General features: G+C 40.6%; 1 protein-coding gene across 1 annotated transcript in view; it reads right to left on the minus strand.

The window, feature by feature from the left end:
• Positions 1-4,155: 4,155 nt before the first annotated feature.
• ETAA1 (ETAA1 activator of ATR kinase) overlaps positions 4,156-17,973 on the minus strand; it is a 50,828-nt gene continuing 37,010 nt past the window's right edge. Inside the window, exon 6 of the mRNA XM_074949550.1 lies at positions 4,156-5,066. Within this exon, the coding sequence (XP_074805651.1) occupies positions 5,020-5,066 (47 nt within the window). The 3' untranslated portion in view covers positions 4,156-5,019. The remainder of the gene's footprint in view (positions 5,067-17,973) is intronic.

The following is a 17,973-nucleotide window of genomic DNA, read 5'->3' on the forward strand; positions in this document are numbered from 1 at the left end:
TCATATGAGCGTGGATTTTGGCCCACTGAAGCTGGAGCTATAGATTTTAGGGCTCACATTATGCTGTGCACGTGCGCTACGTACATACATAAAAAATCCATGTCCTGTTCAGTAGCCACTTTTCAAATTGAAATATCTCAGCCATTTTAAATGGCGTTTTTATTTTTTGCAAAAGACACTCAAAAGCAATTAGAGGGCCATATCGCCTGATCCCTTGCCAAATTTCAGTGTTCAGATCAAAGCTGGGTTTGAGTTACTGTACCAAAGTGCAAAAGTATCCCAAACTAGTTTACATACATTAAAAACAAAGAAAACCCTAGCTTTTAAAAAGAAAAGAAAAAGCCACTTATAAAAGAAATGCGTGCTCCCAATCTGAAACCATGTGTCAGCCTAGAGCAACCTGTTAAAGTTGAGTTATGAACCCCTGGAAAAAATAATCGTTTCTAATGGCAATGCTGTGAAAACCCTTAACTAAAGCAGAAGCACTATGGGTGCAGCGTTCCTGCTGTAGCTATGAATAATAAAGGCTTTCTCAATACCTCGCTTTGGAGAGGTGATCAAAATATATTTTATGTTTATTCTGTGGTCATGAAAGTCATTAGTCCAGCCCCCCACCTAATTAAAAAAAACCAAACTATTTTGCTTGCAACCAATTACAAATTATTAGAATGAACTGTCGGTTGATGTTTAAACTCTGGTAAACAAGCAATTCCAAAGCTCACAGGCTATCTGCAATTCACTTGGTAGGCTCGTACTTCACTATGAGCATGAATGCACTCATTAGAGTCATGCTAAAGAGCTTTAAAAAGTCATGAATTGTGCCTCCAAGTCAGCGGTAATTTCAAACTTTTCCAAGCGTGGGAACCAATGGAGCTGCTGAAACACAAGATTTGTTCACATGCAGATCTCATTTTGAGTGCACGTTGACTTTCAGTGTTTGTACAGTGAGTTGCTGTCTGGATTGGTGGTCTACACAATGTGGAACTATATAAAACCACAAAAGCACCGTGACAGGAAGTGGGAGCTAGTGGGGCCTGATTCTCCATGGCCTTGCCCATTGTACAATCAATGTAAAGTGTGTGTAAAATGCTACTACTAGTGTAAGAAGAATTCTAAGTTGGTAGCACTTTGTACCCCTTCTGTAGAGGTATAAGTGACTACACACTGAGCAAGGCAATGGAAATCCGGCTCAAGAAAGCCTACAAACTTGGGGCTAGATCCTCAGCTAGTGTAAGTCAGTGTAGCCTCATTAAAATCAATGGAGCTATCTAAGGCAATTTACACCAATTGCATGGTGCTGTGTTCTTTCCCATAGCTGCTGCTAATTTGCTATTTGGCCTTGAGTAAGTCACTTATCTTCTCTGCCTCAGGGCTTAATTCTCATTTACACTAAAACCACTTTACACCATTCTGACCATGAAAAGGGAACTTAAAGTGGGCATCAACTATATTCACACCCATTTCAAGGCCTCTTTTACATGCTAGAGTGGGTGTCAAGTGGCCTCAGTATAAATAGGTTTTCAGTTCCCCCATCTATAGAATGCTACAGTAGTACTTACCTCTCTGCCTCAGAGGGGTTTGTGAGGAATGATTAGTTAATGTTTTTATGGTGTTTTGAAAATAAAGGCCATGTAAAATTACATATCACAGAGGACAATGGAGAAAAATACTTTCTTTATCCTTCCTCAAAAATATAAGAGGACCGAGGGAGAAGCTCTATGTTCATGGAGTCCCAAAACAACATGTCCAGTACCCACGGTTACACCAGAGAGGATAATGGTTTGTTTGTTTGTTTTGTTTTGTTTTAAGATGCAGTATAAACTCTCATGCTATTGGACATAAACCAAACACTAAATGACAGGGGTTAAGAAGAAATTAACCTCTCAGCAGGATATTCCAACATTTTCTACAGTGGAATTTTTTTCCAATTCCTCTGAAGTACTAGCCATCATCAGACACAAGACACTGGTACGATCTGGGGTCTATAGCACGTCTTGTGTTCCCTGAAAATGGGGAAAAATTTACAAAAAATTTTTTTTTCTATAAGCGGGGAATATGAGCATTTAATGGAAATCAAATAACAGGTTTTTCAATAGCTCATCTGAGGCAGATCTGGGAAAGATCCAAATGGAGCTTTTAAGTTTCTTGTGTCTTTTCAACAAGTGTCTATCTAGTTCTTTGTTCTTAGAGATGCACTTTGTTACTCTGATGTTTACCTTCAGTAAGGAAGAACAGAAGACTTTATCTGCCTACAATAAATGATATGGCTAATAATAGCATTTGTACCAGAGTTATCCAAGCAAGAGTAGGTTTAATCAAATCGCATGATTCAGAGTCTCAACTGATCAACTGCAGGAGTCAGGAAGACATTCCTCCCCACCCCCACACCTCACTGCAACTCCCCATTGTATTATATTGCACAACTGGCTAAATCAGAGGCTTTCAAACTTTTTCATTGTGTAGACCACAATTTAATAGAGGGGTCCACAATTAATGGACATCTTCTCTTTTGTTCACAATTACACAGATCACTTCACTCCCATTTGTGGGCTGTGACAATACAGCAATTATCTGGAAAAGTAACATAAGGAAAGTGTTGATGTGTTTTTAGCTGTCTGTTGCGTAGTTTAGGAGATGATCACAAAGCCAGCACAATGTGACCAGCTGCTATCTCCAGACCACCAGTAATTGCTCTGTGGTACACAGATGAGATATTAAGAACCATTGGTTTAGCTAGATTAGCATTATAAGGTTCTTTCAAATACCTCTGAAAAGTATCACAATATTTAGTTCTCAAAAAGAAAAGGAGTACTTGTGGCACCTTAGAGACTAACCAATTTATTTGAGCATAAGCTTTCGTGAGCTACAGCTCACTTCATCGGATGCATCAATATTTAGTTCTATGGACCAGTGGACTTATCCAGTGTGTTAAACTCTATGGGCTCAGTCCTGATCTCAGTAAAGTGAATGCAACCCCCAGTGAAGAAAGTGTTCCCTGAATAACTGATGGTAGAACATTTCTAGAAAAGTGCTGAAATATCCTTGCTATCTTCTGATGTCTAAGAAAAGAACATGGTGTTTCTTCCCTCATTTCCAAATCACAATTCGATACCAAGCAAACGACAATGGAGAGAAGAGTGTTAACTATTATGAGAATTCAGCCATACTGACAAGAGAAAGGAAAGGAGATTATTCTGGTAGAGTGGCACAAGGAGAGTGATTATAAGGCTACAAGGAGAGTGATTATAAGCCATCGTTCATGGGAACATAATCTTTATCAATTATAAGTAAAGATCTGCTAAGTGCCCAACTGAGTACACTTACTCTTCTGTGCACGTCTGTCCAAGTGCAATAAATACAGATCAAATGTTACTATCCATATAATAACCAGGATCAGATCCAGCACATTTTTATGTCTGAGGATTTACCTGGGATTACATTGTGTTTTATGTTATATTTTTGATGCATCATTTTTAAAAAAAACACAGGTTTCAGAGTAACAGCCGTGTTAGTCTGTATTCGCAAAAAGAAAAGGAGTACTTGTGGCACCTTAGAGACTAACCAATTTATTTGAGCATAAGCTTTTGTGAGCTACAGCTCACTTCATCGGATGCATACTGTGGAAAGTGTAGAAGATCTTTTTATACACACAAAGCATGAAAAAATACCTCCCCCCACCCCACTCTCCTGCTGGTAATAGCTTATCTAAAGTGATCACTCTCCTTACAATGTGTATGATCACTTTAGATAAGCTATTACCAGCAGGAGAGTGGGGTGGGGGGAGGTGTTTTTTCATGCTTTGTGTGTATAAAAAGATCTTCTACACTTTCCACAGTATGCATCCGATGAAGTGAGCTGTAGCTCACGAAAGCTTATGCTCAAATAAATTGGTTAGTCTCTAAGGTGCCACAAGTACTCTTTTTTTTTTTTTGAAAAAAAAACACAGTAATTAAAAACAAATGTAATTGCCAATTGGACCCAACATCAGCTCTGGGTGCAAAAGGAGGCACTATATCCCAGATGATAATGCTATTCCTATATTTCTGCAATGATTTACTCTGCCATTTATTTTATGTACATTTGATGCTGTTTTCAGTCAGAGTTGATAAATGTCTGAAACAATTAAAATGAAAGCATGAAGAACGAACTATTGGCTGGAATTTCAAAGGTGCTGAGCATCTAAAGCTCCCAATGATTTCAATGGAAACTGTGCATGCTCTTCTCTGAAAATAAGGTATTTATATTCTGTTATGTAATGTTAAAATGCATTGTGTAAAATACATGCCAATCCCCCCACCATGTGAAAAGAATATTCAGGTTACAAAATGAAGCACACAAAATACTTCAAAGTTAAGGTTGTCTATATAATCTTAACACTGCTCCCTTGCATGTATGTCTTACAATGCAGTCTTTTATTATGTGATCACATACTTTTTTTTTTTTTTTTACAAAGAGCCCCTGCCTAGTGGGGATGAACTTAAACACTTAATCACATGCTTAAGCATCTGTTGAATTAGATCCTTGGCACATTTAGTAGAATGAATGCATCAGATAGAAGGTGCTCAGTGAACAAAGCAGCTAGTTCAACATTCTCTTCATGCTTTTCATTCAGTGTGTGGCCTTATGCCTTATTTATTGCCCATCATCCAAACCTGTAGTAAATAAGGAATTCATTCTTTCTTTATAGACTTTTCCATGGTGCTCATCAATGTAGTATCGCCGTACTCAACAAACATTAATGCATTTATCCTTCCTTGGGAAGAATTATTGGCCCAATTTCACAGATGTGAAACTGAGGCACCAAGGGCCAGATTTTCAAAAGCTTCTAAATGACTTACGCACCTAAGTCCCATTGAGTGGTAGGATGCCTGGACATCAGTCCCAGTGCCTCAACAATAAGATAATTCTTCTTCTTCTTCTTCCAGCAGCCCGCTTCCATCACTCCATCCCATTGAACACCATCCTCATTCTGACGCACGCTATAACAACTGCTGTAAATGTGCAGAAATGTGTTCGACCCTAGTCACTACACAGCCAGGTTTTCTTCTCTGGTTTTCTTCTCCAGCCTGCAAAAGTGAATGAGCCAGGGTCATGCAGAAAAAAGATCATATAATATACTCACAAGAGGCACAGTTAAAGTTGTCCAAACAGCCTTTACTTTGTCATTTCCAGAATGTGGAAGTGCAACCTAAATTTTTTTTTAGGCCCTGATTCAACAAAGCACTTGAGTATGTGCTAAGTTTAAAACACATGCTTAAGTATTTGGCTGAATTGAGATGGACTTAAACACATGCTTAAATACAGCAGAGCCAAAACAGAACTTTACATTCTCCCAAGCCCTCTGGTTCAATTTACATTTCTCACTGTCTGATATATCATCTTGAATATAGCCTGCTGTCATCTCAAATGCAATGCTTAACATTAATCATGTGCTTTGTCGTATTATAGCCTGAAAATTATAAGCTGAAAATGTTTCTGTGGAATGCAAACAAACTATTCTATGATCCACCTTAAATCAGTTTTTTTTTCTTAACAAAACAGAGACCCACTGGATTCTTACAATGAAAATCTCATGGGATATTGAACAGATATGGAAAGTTATATGTAGTGGGTTAAATGCATTAAGTCCGTTGGAGTACACAAGTGATGAATTTGGGCCAGAGTGTCTGAGATAGGACAGAGCTGTTTTTGCAACACTTATGAGTGTCTGTTTGGAAATCAGTTATCTCCTGCACCTGCTAAGGAACTGCACCAATGCCAATTTCCACTACATGTACCTGTCTTTTGACAAGAGAGAATGTGCAGAATACAGTTTATGCAGACTTTAAAAAAACAAAAACAAAATAAAAACAGGCCAGATACTCAGTTGCTAATGTAAATTGGCATAAGTACATTGACTTCAAGGAAGCTAAGCTAAATGACTTTATTCAATCTGGCCCTATATCTGTTCACAGAATGGTGAATTCTTATGGCAGAATACAAAATGGCACAGTCCAGGCACTGCCAAATCAGATCAGACTTATGCCAGCTACCCCTGAGATTAACTGTCTCTCTTCTTCCACACGTGTAAAACTTTGCTCCAACATCTGTCCAAAAGCAGGCCATTCAGAGAGCGTAATAAAGTATCACAGTCTGAACGTGAAAAACAGAAGCAGGTGTTTATTGAGAAATCTTTTAGCACTAAAAAAATAGGAGAACCTGCTGCAGTGCTAGTTTTCAGATGAGCTACACAGATCACTTGTGTAGAGTGGTCAAGAAAAATGCCCTGAATCACTTTAGTGGAGAGTCGTGCTCATTTATTACTTTGCTACATTGTTTCTATCTTCCTTTAGGGCCAGATGCTGGTACCTTATTCATATTGAATAGTATCTTACTTCACAAGCAGCCCTACTGATTTCATTCCGACTTCTCAATGAAGTAAGTACCACTCATGTAAGTGTATCAGAATCTGGCCGTAAGAAGCAGACTTTGCTGCTCCAATGCTGAAGTCCATATGCACACAAAAATGGTGCCCAAACCTTAATCCCAGATCTGAACATTATGATTCAGGATACCACTGAATCTTGTCTTAATATTTTATGGACATAAGGGTTTTATAAATACACATCACAAATAGCATTGTAAATGCTACTGTAAAATTAATATCTGGTTTCAGAATGTACAGGATAAATTGAGCTATAAAAGTAACCTGATGTAAACAAAGAGGGTCTCTAAAATGTACCATATGAGACAGATTGTGCCACATAGTAATCTATTTTCCACATTTAACATACACTCAGCATCACCTGAACTCAGTTACTGAGTTGCCATCCATATCAGTCTTGTTCCTAGATGTTATGCCCCTGTTAATGAAATCTGAAAGTGAGATTGTCAGTGGACTCAGTGAATGGTAGATGTCAGCCATTGCGTGATGGGCAATCATCAATCATCCATTGTCAGTTATTTCTGTCTCAGTGAGTAAGCCTTTATTTAAAGCATAAAGTAAGAATGTTGCCAGACCACAGAAACAAGCCCTGAGCTGTTTGCAGGTGCTGCTATTCACAGCTGCCAATTAAACCCCTGACATTTCCATAATGGCCAAGAGGCAAAGCATATGCACTTGATATAAACATTTTTTTGTAAAAATTAATCTCATCTTATCAATACTTCACTCTTTTTCCCAGAGTACATACAACGTCCTACTTAGCCTATTGTTTGTTAGCTGTAGAAAGAGAACTATGAGGTGGAAAGAAGCCAGTGCATTAATTTCCCCAGGACATTCAGTAGATACCAGTGGCACATTTCAGCTCCAAATTGAGGAGGGAAGGCATCGTAGTAAGAAATCCCATCTTCAGAAAAAAACTGTGTACCCTCTACCCCCAGCCATGCACACACTCATCACCACTGATTAAAACTAGAAATTGGCCTAAACCAAAATCCTGGATACCCCAGGTGCCCACTCAGAGCCCCTCTGGAGTTACCCAAATAGCGCCATTTGCAGGATTTAGCCCAGAACCACCCTGCTAAACTTTGGAAATGTGTGGATCCAGATACCAGCTTTGAGGATGGGGCCCATCACGGCCTAAAATAGATCTTTGCTTTATCCACCCCCTACAGAAAATAAAAATAATAAAAATCCAGCACCTTTTAACATATACAATATTTTCCTTTGACTGGGAATGAAAACATTGTGTCAGTTCAACTTATTAAAGGCATTCACCAGTACCTGCAGCAAATATATCTGATAAATGTAATTTTTATATGTACTCCATAAAAATTGCCGGCAACCAGTGAACTTTTTTTTTTCCAGAAAAATATTTTTATGGGGAAAAAATTATATATTTCTACAGGGAAAATAAACTGTCTCCTATTGCTATCTGACATTTACAGGTTGGAGGACATAAAACTTTTCTGAGGTTCCTTTATTTTTTACTCCCAGCTGTTTATAGTTATTCAGGGGTGTGTTGATCTATAAGTAAATATAGAAAAAGAAAGAGCTGCTTTCACATTTCCAAGGAGATTTCATCACTTGCTGATTCCTTTGCTCCATTTTGCTACAAAGTCTAAGTGAGGCAAAAACAAAATCAGAAACTGGACAGACTCAGACATTTTAATACTGTCCTCTCTGCTCCTCATGGTACTGTGGAAGGCAGTTTCATTCAAACTTTGTGACTTTTGGTTTATTTTTACATGCACTTCCAACTTATAATTAAACCAGTTTAAAGCATTTCATGCAATATTGGATGACATTGCTTTCTGATGCCAGCATACTTCTGTTATTGTCACTTATTTTGACCTGTTACTAAGGCCTATGCTGGTTAAGTTTGTGATTTTTTGCCAACAGTTTTATGCCAGTAAAGCCCTAATGTAGGTTCACTTCACTGAAGCAGAGTAACTTATACTGGCATAAACACTTTTACCAGTATAATTGGGTCTAGATGAGGGGGGCTTTGCCATTTTAACTGTGCCAGCATAATTAAAGAGGCAAAAAAATTAAGTGAGGACAAAGCCGCAGACTCCATTGCTAAATTTCCCTTTTCTTTGTGCTCATAGCTTCTGTTATTATATCCTTTGAACCCCCCTATTCTTACAGATTTCAGGGACATCTGTTTGAGAGGGAACCCGGGAGTTCCTACTGAACTCAGATGATGACTAAAGCAGGTGATTCTGTTTCTTCATGGCAATAATTTTCTTTTTTTGTTCAGTCCCTAGAGGAAAAAAAGGCAGCATGCTTGAGATCCAAAAAGTGAGTCTTCAAACATCAAAAAAGATAATTTCAATCCAGATGATAACTCTCCAGATTCAGTCTGTTGGAGTATGAAGTGTCAAACTACCATGATGTAAATTCTTACTTTGTAACCTGCCTCTTTGGTTTTTTTTAATTATAAGTATTGTAAAAGATTGGATTAATAAAATAAAGTAAAAGAAAAAAAATAAAAGAAAGAAAGAAATCTTGGCAGCCATATTCTTCTCTCTGTGTAAACATGGGCTTATTCCATTGAAGGCAAAATGGTTATTATAATGATCCCACAGTGATGAAAGCAGGAGTAACTCCACTGAAGTCAGTGGATCTATTAACCCTTTTATAAAACTAGGGTCAATGACATCAGAATTAGACCCGCTGTATTTGATTAAAAGGCAGTGGAAAATGTAACTTACACACATTTCTTTGTTCCTCTAGATGCAATAATAAAATAATAATAATAATACTCAGTCATGGAGGCAAGTATGTAACTGTGTTAAGTAAAAGCTATGGTGGCTTGGATTTACAGTGCAAGGGGATGTCTAACTCCCATAAACTTCTTTGAAAAATCCCAGCTGGAATATTCATCTTTACAGGACAGCGTGGTTCTAAATGTGAAGACAACTGACCAAATTTTGCTTTACAGGTCTAAAATCCTAATTATGGCCTTGATCAAGCAAAGCACTTAAGTTTGTGCTTAGTTTTAAGATCATGAGTAGTTCCACTTAAATCAATGGGATTACTTGTATGCTTAAAATTAAGTATGTACTGAAGTGCTTTGCTGGATCACGGCCTCACAATCTCCTGGGGACAGTGATTGTCTTTTTGTTCTGTGCGTGTACAATATCAGACATAATGGGGTCCTGGTCCATGACTTAGGCTCCTAGGCATTATGGGGAATACTAACTAAATAAATAAATAACATTAATGTTCCACATTTACATTTGTGCAACGGAGAGTAGAATTGGGCAAGGAATGCGGCAGTCAAGGAGCAAAGTGTTTATCAAAAAGCCACAAGCAACTAGTGCTGCTTCCACCAATACTGTCGGATTTGGTGAGTTCCACTGTTCTCTCCTGCTTCCCAACTTCTTGGAATGCCCAGTTATGATATAGTGTGTTGGCACTAAAAGAAAAGTAACGACTTTCACACTGCCGAGTCTCATCAGCAACTTCATGTCTCTTGTGGTTGTCTTCATCCAGGGCTAACTTGTGTTATTACTGGCACTCTTAAAATTGGGATGGTATGTTTCAAATGTTTTTTTAAAGCTGAAACACACAAGCTCTTTTATTTCACTTCTGCCCAGTAAGATTATTTCTGCTCCACACATGCAAAGCCTCATAGTATGTAAGAAATTAATCATATCAGCGTAAAGTAGCTACTGAAAAATTGCCAAACACCATAAACATTGGTCAAAATGCAGGCCAACCATTTGCACGCAGAGTAATCGAAGCTATGGATTCGTTGGAGCACCATGCACCTTTTCAGGATGAATTATAAAGCTTTTCCAACATAAAATGATATCTGAGAGGAATGCATTACCTAAAAGGTTTCGATAAGCATAGAAAAAAATGTTAAAATATGCAGGAGGGATTAATCATGCTCTCTGGTTACTTATACCATGTGGTGTCACACATATTCCCTGATGAATGTCTCTCAACCTCTGCCCAGTCCCATTATTTCCCTCCACACCATAATACGAAGGGCCAGATCCTTGGCTAGTGCAAATCAGCATAGCTCCAGTGAAGTCAACTGATCTTCACTGGTTTACAATGGCTGAAGATCTGACCCAAGAAATGACAAAAATGTAATGTTATATCTTGTAATGTTATATCTTATTTATGGATCTGAAACAATAATCCTAGTGGGAGCAGATGTTCCATGACAACGTAGGAGGCTTATGAAATGCAGTTCTGGACATAAAATCTACTCACTGTGGTCAAGAAAGGCATGAAGCCTGCTGTACATGATGAACTTTCGCTGAAATCTTCCTCTTTCATTCATTTCCTTCATTTGGGAGCCAACTGGAATTGCTAAAACTACTTTCCAGCTGTCATATAACTTAAAAAAAAGTATAAACTGACATCTTGGACACCTGGAGGATGAAGACAGCCTTCTCTTGGCCTCCCAATACCTGCCAAAATGGTTATTCACGTAAGTGGTCACTTCATTAAAGAATTTTTCATCTGTAACACATAGAGCTGTGCAGAGAAAGGCAATTCTTTTTTTATGGAAGATTTTCCTACTCAGGTTTGGAATAAAAACCAAAAATTTCAAAATTTTCAGTTAAAGTCAATGAAGCCTTCTCTCCGGGGCAGTTAACCTGGCAGGGTACCCCAGACCTGTGGACCCTGGGAGCCCTGGGGTCTATGACTTGGATACAATCCATGTGGTGTACCATCTCGGAGCCACACGTTCTGGAGGCCCTGCGGTCTCCATGCTCGGGGCAATCTGCCTGGCAGGCCACCCTGGAGCAGTGGGCTGCCAGGAAGTCAGATGGGTGAGCTGGCAGGAAACCAGCAAGAGCCCTGCCTAGTTTCTGGAGAAACTTCACTGAAACTATACCATCTTCGCAAAACATTTTGCTTCTGACAAATTGGCAAATTCCGACCAAAAAAAAAGTTGAATAAAGTTTAATTGGAATTTTCCTGAAAGTTACATATCTATCTTGCTAGCTCGGTATTGCACTTCACACTGTGGGATCTGAGGGCTTCATAGACATAAGCGGCTAGATCCTACCCATGCAGTCAATGGAGCTATACCGATTTACACCAGCTGGACATCTGGCCAAGAAAGGCAAAGGGCCAAATTCTTCCCTTTGCCCCCAATCCCTGACCCAAGCCCACGTAGTCAAGCTTGGAAGACAGAGGGCGGGGGATTAGGCTGAGCCTTTCAGAGGCTACTATTGCAATCTCAAGGCTTCTGCCATGTTGAGCTCCTGCTGCTACTGTGCCCCTACTCTGCATGGGGCAATGGCCAGTGGCTATGTATAGTGGTGGCTGCACTGGCACTGCTCTGATCCTGCTTTACCTCACCCATGACCCATCTTCAATCCCTGTCATGCACGGATATGGGGAAACCCTGCAGAAGTAGACTGTGCAGCATGCCAGGATACTGACCCCCTGCAAAGCTATCAGCAACCCTGCCCCCCACCTGAGAGGGAGGTGGAGGAGTCCTCTGCAGCTGCAGAGAAAGGAGGAAGAATTTTCCCTAACGAAGCAGTAAGTCAGTAAAGGGCTATCACCACTGCCCATAATGGGTAGGAGAATGGAATAGGAATTGAGGGAGAATGGCTGTATGTCATCAACTGTTCTATCCCTGGAATGGCAGTCTAACAGCAGTTATAATGCAGCATACTTCTCAAAGCATAATTTGCAGGAGTAAAAAAACGGAGCTGACAAATTGGAGGGAATTCACAGAAGAGCAACAAAATGCTCAAGGGACTGAAAGGTTTTAGTTAAGAGTAAATATGAATGTACTAAATGTCTACAATTCGGTCATAAACAAAGTATGGGAGAATATGTTAGCTATCTAATATCACCTGAAGGAGTAAACCACACCCAGTGGTGAGTAATAGTTTAGGGTGTTCCAAGGAAACAGAGCTAAAAGTGTGGTGGTGAAATGAAAGAAAAATGTAGGCTGAATATCAGGGGGAAAGAATATCTTATCATGAGATCTGTTTAGTCTGGGGAATAGTTCCCAAGAGAAATAGCTAGCCTCGTTATTTGAGTTATGTAATACCAGAGCTTGAAAATACACAGTAGGGGAAAAAAAATTTCCTTGGCAGGGGATGGGAGAATAGGGACTATCCATCTGATCCAGCTCCCATTGATCACAATGGGAGTATTTCCACTGACTTTAATAGGAGTTGGATCAGGCCACATATGACCTAACGGGTCTTTTCTACCTTTAATGTCAGTGATTGTATGAAAAGACACCATCTACCAGACATTAACTGTGTTTCTTTTTGGCTGGTATCATGAAAAACAAATGTGTGCTATCAAAATGAGCGTGTCAGTACTGACATGAAAAAGAAGTATAGCTGACTATGCAACTGATCCTGCTCTATTGATGTAAATGGGAGCTTCCGTGGACTGAGGATGAAGCCCCCCAAAATATACTTCAAATTGTTTTTAATCTTTCATATTGTTAAATCCCTTACAACTGCAAGGAAATGCTACTCAAATTGCAGTTGTATCACAGCTAGGTAAACTTTTGCTGTTGTAGTGGCAGGGGGATGGGTTCTGTGCATCCAATTTGTTTTGCTTATATAACTAGCACTGGAGAGTCCTTTGGGTTGTGGCTAATAACAAAGCAGCTAAATTTTGTATCTGAATTTAAAAAAAAAAGAATAATGAAAGTGGGGTAACATTTTTGCACATGCCTGGGTGATTTTCTTTGCATGTTTGCAACCTACCTAACGGCAAACTTCACTTCATTCTACACTGGTCTAATTAATCTGACAGGACTGGAAACTTGCTCTTCCTGTTCACACTTATTATTCATCTCTTCAGAATGCCCTGTAGGGAGTCTGAAGCACAATAAAGCGGTATTTACCAAATCCCTGAATGCTAAATACACCTTTTAGGCTGACTCTGCACAATGCCAGCAGTGAGGAGATCTGACAAAAGGGCAGCCAGAGAAAAAGCAACGTTTGCCAGAGCATTGTCTATTTAAGCAAGTCTTGAGCAAGGAAACTGTCTTTCCCCACACCCCGCCCCTCTTCAGATTTTACTGGGGATGGGGATTCCAATTTATTCCTACTGTATCTGAAAACTTTGCTGTAGCCAAAGCAAATGACCGAGTGATCATACTCAATACGATATTCTGTTAGCTCACAAAAGCCACTGGGGTAATTTCATACTGGCATATCTTTTAACCTTTCATCACCTGAATTAGAAACATCATAACACAACATAAAACACATCTGAGAAATCCATTGGAGACAGGAACTCAGAAACATGCATGGTAGAAATAAGAGTGTTGAGAGTTAGAAAATGTTTTGAGAAAATATTGAAATTGAATGTTAAGTTTCCTTTTTAAAGAAAATTCCCATTACAGAAAAAGACTTCTTACAAACACATGAGGTGATGGCAGAATTTTTTAAAAAAAGGCTTCTTTGCACAGTTTAGTGAAGTGTCTTAATCATTTCATATTTTAAAATATAAGGAATTATGTGGGGCATTATATATAAGAAATATAAAGAATTATATATATATATATATATGGAATATAAGGAATTATAAGGCATTATTAGCGTTAGGTGCCCTACTTTCATTGCCAATGCCCACTCCCCATTTCTGTCTCAGAAAATCATCCCCTCGGTGAAAAATTAAGGGTAAAATTTTCAGAAGTACCTGAGTGATTCAGGAGCTATTTTCAAAAGGAATGTAGACAGGGGCGTAGCGACGGGTGGGTGTGGGTGGGCTGCGGCCCACCCACTTAGCATTCAGGTCCACCCAAATCTGAGCAGGGATGTAACACTGCCACCGCAGCCCGGAGAGTCGTTCGGGCACCTGAAATCCAGGATGGGGCTATGCATCCACTCTTCAGAAAGCTCAGCTCCAGCAGCTCTGCCTTGGCATTTTCTGAGCCGCCCCAGTGCCCAGCTCAGCAGGTGACGTCCTGTGTGTGGGGGCACCAGAGGTAGGAAGGGGGCGTGGCGTTGGGGGAGAAGCTGAGCTAGCACAGTCTGTCATTGCCCGTCCACCCAAAAGTCGGGGCCCACCCGAATTTCCACTCCTCGCTACACCACTGAATGTAGACCACCTAGAAGCCTAAATCTGATTGAAAGTCAATGAGAATAAGACTCCTAGCTGCATGAGTCACTTTGGAAGGTGGGATTTATGGCCAGATTTTCAAAGACATTTAGGTGCCAAAAAATACAGATAGGCACCGGAAGGGATTTTTCAAAAGTGCCTCAGCAGGTTAGATGCCTAATTCCCACTGAAATTCTCTTGGCTTCTGCAGAGGTACTTGCCATCTACACTGGTGTAAGGCTTTGATCCAAAGCCTGTGGAAGTCAGTGGACAGAATCCCATTGACTCCAGCTGGCCCTCAGCAAGAGAAGACTCAGTCAGGCCTATTGTATTTTAGATGGAGCCGCAACCAGATTGCTGTGTTTGCAAAAGTAGTCCCACTGGGCCAATTCTCCTCTGAGTTACCATGGTGTAAATCCTAGAGTACTCCCACTGATTTCAAGAGAATTATTCTGGGATTAGATGTGGGGTAATGGAGAACAAAACTGGGCCCATTGACTTCAACCGGACTAGTATATGAAAAAGGAGAGCAAGGTATGGCCTTTGGTATGTTACATAAGAAAGATGGTTCCTGAAACTAATTAATCCTTGAAAAGATCATTTGATCTATCTCGTTGTTAGCAATACATTTTTAATTGTTCATTTTAGTCAAGCATCATTTGAACACAAGTCAATTTGCAATTTCATTAGCGTACAGAAAAGGCCTGGGGTATATTCCTGGTAAAAAAGAAAAAAACAATCTCTGGCAAAATTTCATAAAGGATGTTAATCCTCTAATTAATTTTATGTATCAAGAAAGAATTAATGTGTCCTGCTAGTTAAGCAGAAGTCATTTTGCCAAGAAGTGCATTTTGTCATACCTTTCCCTCCAGGAAAACCTTTTTACAAGCTTTGTGGCAAAATACCCTGGCAACTAATGACTAGCTTTGAAGCAACATTCACAGACCATTTGCTTTGATGACATTTGGAGCTTTTTTCTCTACTCATTCCGAAGTCTGTGGAAGTATAGTACCCTCACTGCACAGCCTTCGAAAACTAATCAATATAGTAAGATTTGTCAGGTTGCAGCTGAGGACCATCACAGCTTTTAACTCCCTTCTTGGTTGCCCTGTTGTACATGTTTTAAAGTTAAACCTTATGAAGAGATTTGAGTAAATTATACTTACCATATTCATAGGCACGAAAGTGTGACCCAGCTTTTCTTCCACGTTTCAACTTCAAAAGCTCATAATCTGTCAGTTAACCTTCCATAAAACTAAAATGATATGGTCATCATACAATAATCTGGTGATTGATTGTATCTGACAAAAAGTCATAAATAGTGAATAGTTTGTCACAGTTACACCTGTGAAAATTAGAACACTGCAGAAGAAAACAAAAAGAACATGTTCAGGCAAACAGGTAGTGAAACAACTGGCCTGGTTCTGAGCTCACTCTTACTGTTGTATATCCAGGGTGACTCCGTTGACATCAGTCGAACCAATCTAAATTTACAGCAGCGTAATGGAGATTAGAATATGGCCCTTGGAGTTTTATTTTTATTGTAACTTTTAACTCTTCTTTAATCAATGCTAAAATCTTTAGGTCTGAGTTCTTATTTCAATGGCTTTGTGTAATGTGTCTCAACTGTGCCTCATCTAATTTAATAAGATGCAAGCTAAGGAAGTACTTAAGTTACTTATCAAGGGTTTCAGATGACACATTATTATTGTACTCAGAAGTCAATATTTGCTAATCATGTTAGTACAGGAACTGTTCCAGGTCTACAATTATTGGATTGCAAAGACCTTTAAGATTACTTGAACCTATCTTCCTCCTCTTCCCCCTTCTTCCCCATCCCCCCGCCTGCCCAGCATTGAACCCCCTCTGTCTGTCTCCTGGAATGGACAAATCAACGCCACGATAAGAAAAACGTGTCTTGTTCACAGATTCATGCTGAAAAGCTATTAACATTCTCAACCCTTGTTTTTAGCCATTGGTCTGGTTGTTTAGAACCTGACCCATTGACTACAGTGGGAGCAGTATGTGCTCAGCACCTTTCAGGATCATGCCCTCCTGTCTCTCGCATTAGTATGATCTCAGACCAATAAGTCACATCTTTGCACAAAACTCCAGTTGAAATCACATGGAACGACAACAGATTGCGATTGTAGAGGGTTGCGTCCGTCCTTCCCTGTCAGACCCGGGGGGGACCACTCACCCTTGCTGTTGCGTCTCTGTAAAGACTGGTGTAAAGGGGAATTAGCATCCTTGGAGGCTCTGACCCTCTAGGCAGGGCCGAACACCAAACAGTCTGGATGCTCAGAACCCTCAGGTGAGGGAGATCCCACTGAAACACACTGACCAGTATTATGGCCATACAATTGGACTATTCTGTGGCAGCAGGTAGGAGGCATCTGTCTCCTTCGCTAACTCTGGCCCAAATGAGCTGCAAGGTCCACCTTTTATAGTGCTTTTATAGTCCTGCCCCTCTGTTTCTGGTAGGGTGAATGTGGCAGGCCTGGCTGCGCCCACCCCCTGTGGTTCCTCATTGTCAGGTCTGGCCCCCCGCCCTGGCTATACATAGCCCCTCAAGTTCAGCCCCTGACCTTCGGGGATGGCTTGGTCCCCGTCTTCCAACCATGACAAGGAGTCCGCATTTGCATGTTCCTTCCTGGCACAATGCTGCACAATAAATGCAAAAGGTTGGAGGGTAAAGTGCCACCGAATCAGCCTTGCATTGGTGTCCTTGATGGTTTGGAGCCATTTGCAGGGTGTGTGGTCCATCAGTACGATAAAGGGCCTGTCCAGGAGGTAATAACAGAGGGCTTCTACTGCTCACTTGACTGCTAGGACTTCTTTCTCAATGACCGCATAGTTGCGTTCCTGGGGGAACAGCTTCCAGCTGATGTAGAGGACTGGGTGTTCCTCCCTGTCCATGTTCTGGAAGAGGAAAGCACCGAGTCCTACCACTGAGGTGTCCATTTAGACAATGAAGCCACGGGTGAAGTCAGGGCTGTATAGGTTCTTGGCATAGGTGGTTCTTCAGTGTCCAAAAAGGCTCTTCGCATTCAGGTGACCAGCATACCTGATGCAGGCTGCCCTAAGTGAGTAGCTTGGTCAGGGGTGCGGCAATTGTGGCAAAGCCAGGAATGAATCGTCAATAATACCCCATTAGTCCCAGGAATTGCCTCAACTGTTTCTCGGTGGTCAGGGCTGGATGGTCTTGTATAGCCTGGACCTTCCCAACCAGACGGTGCACTTATCTCGCCCAAGGGTGTAACCAAGGTAGGTGGACTCTTGCCAACTGATACAGCACTTCTTAGGGTTTGTAGTCAGTCCTGCCTCCCACAGGGTCCTCAGGATGGCTGCCACCTGGTTCAGGTGGTCTTCCCAGTGGCGACTGTAGATCACTACATCATCAAAATAGGCCGTGGCGTACTCTATGTGGGGCTGCAGCAGACAGTCCATCAGCCTCTGGAAGGTCATGGGGGCTTCATGAAGGCCAAAGGGCT

Source organism: Natator depressus, chromosome 3, assembly GCF_965152275.1.
Source record: "Natator depressus isolate rNatDep1 chromosome 3, rNatDep2.hap1, whole genome shotgun sequence".
Classification (NCBI taxonomy): domain Eukaryota; kingdom Metazoa; phylum Chordata; order Testudines; family Cheloniidae; genus Natator; species Natator depressus.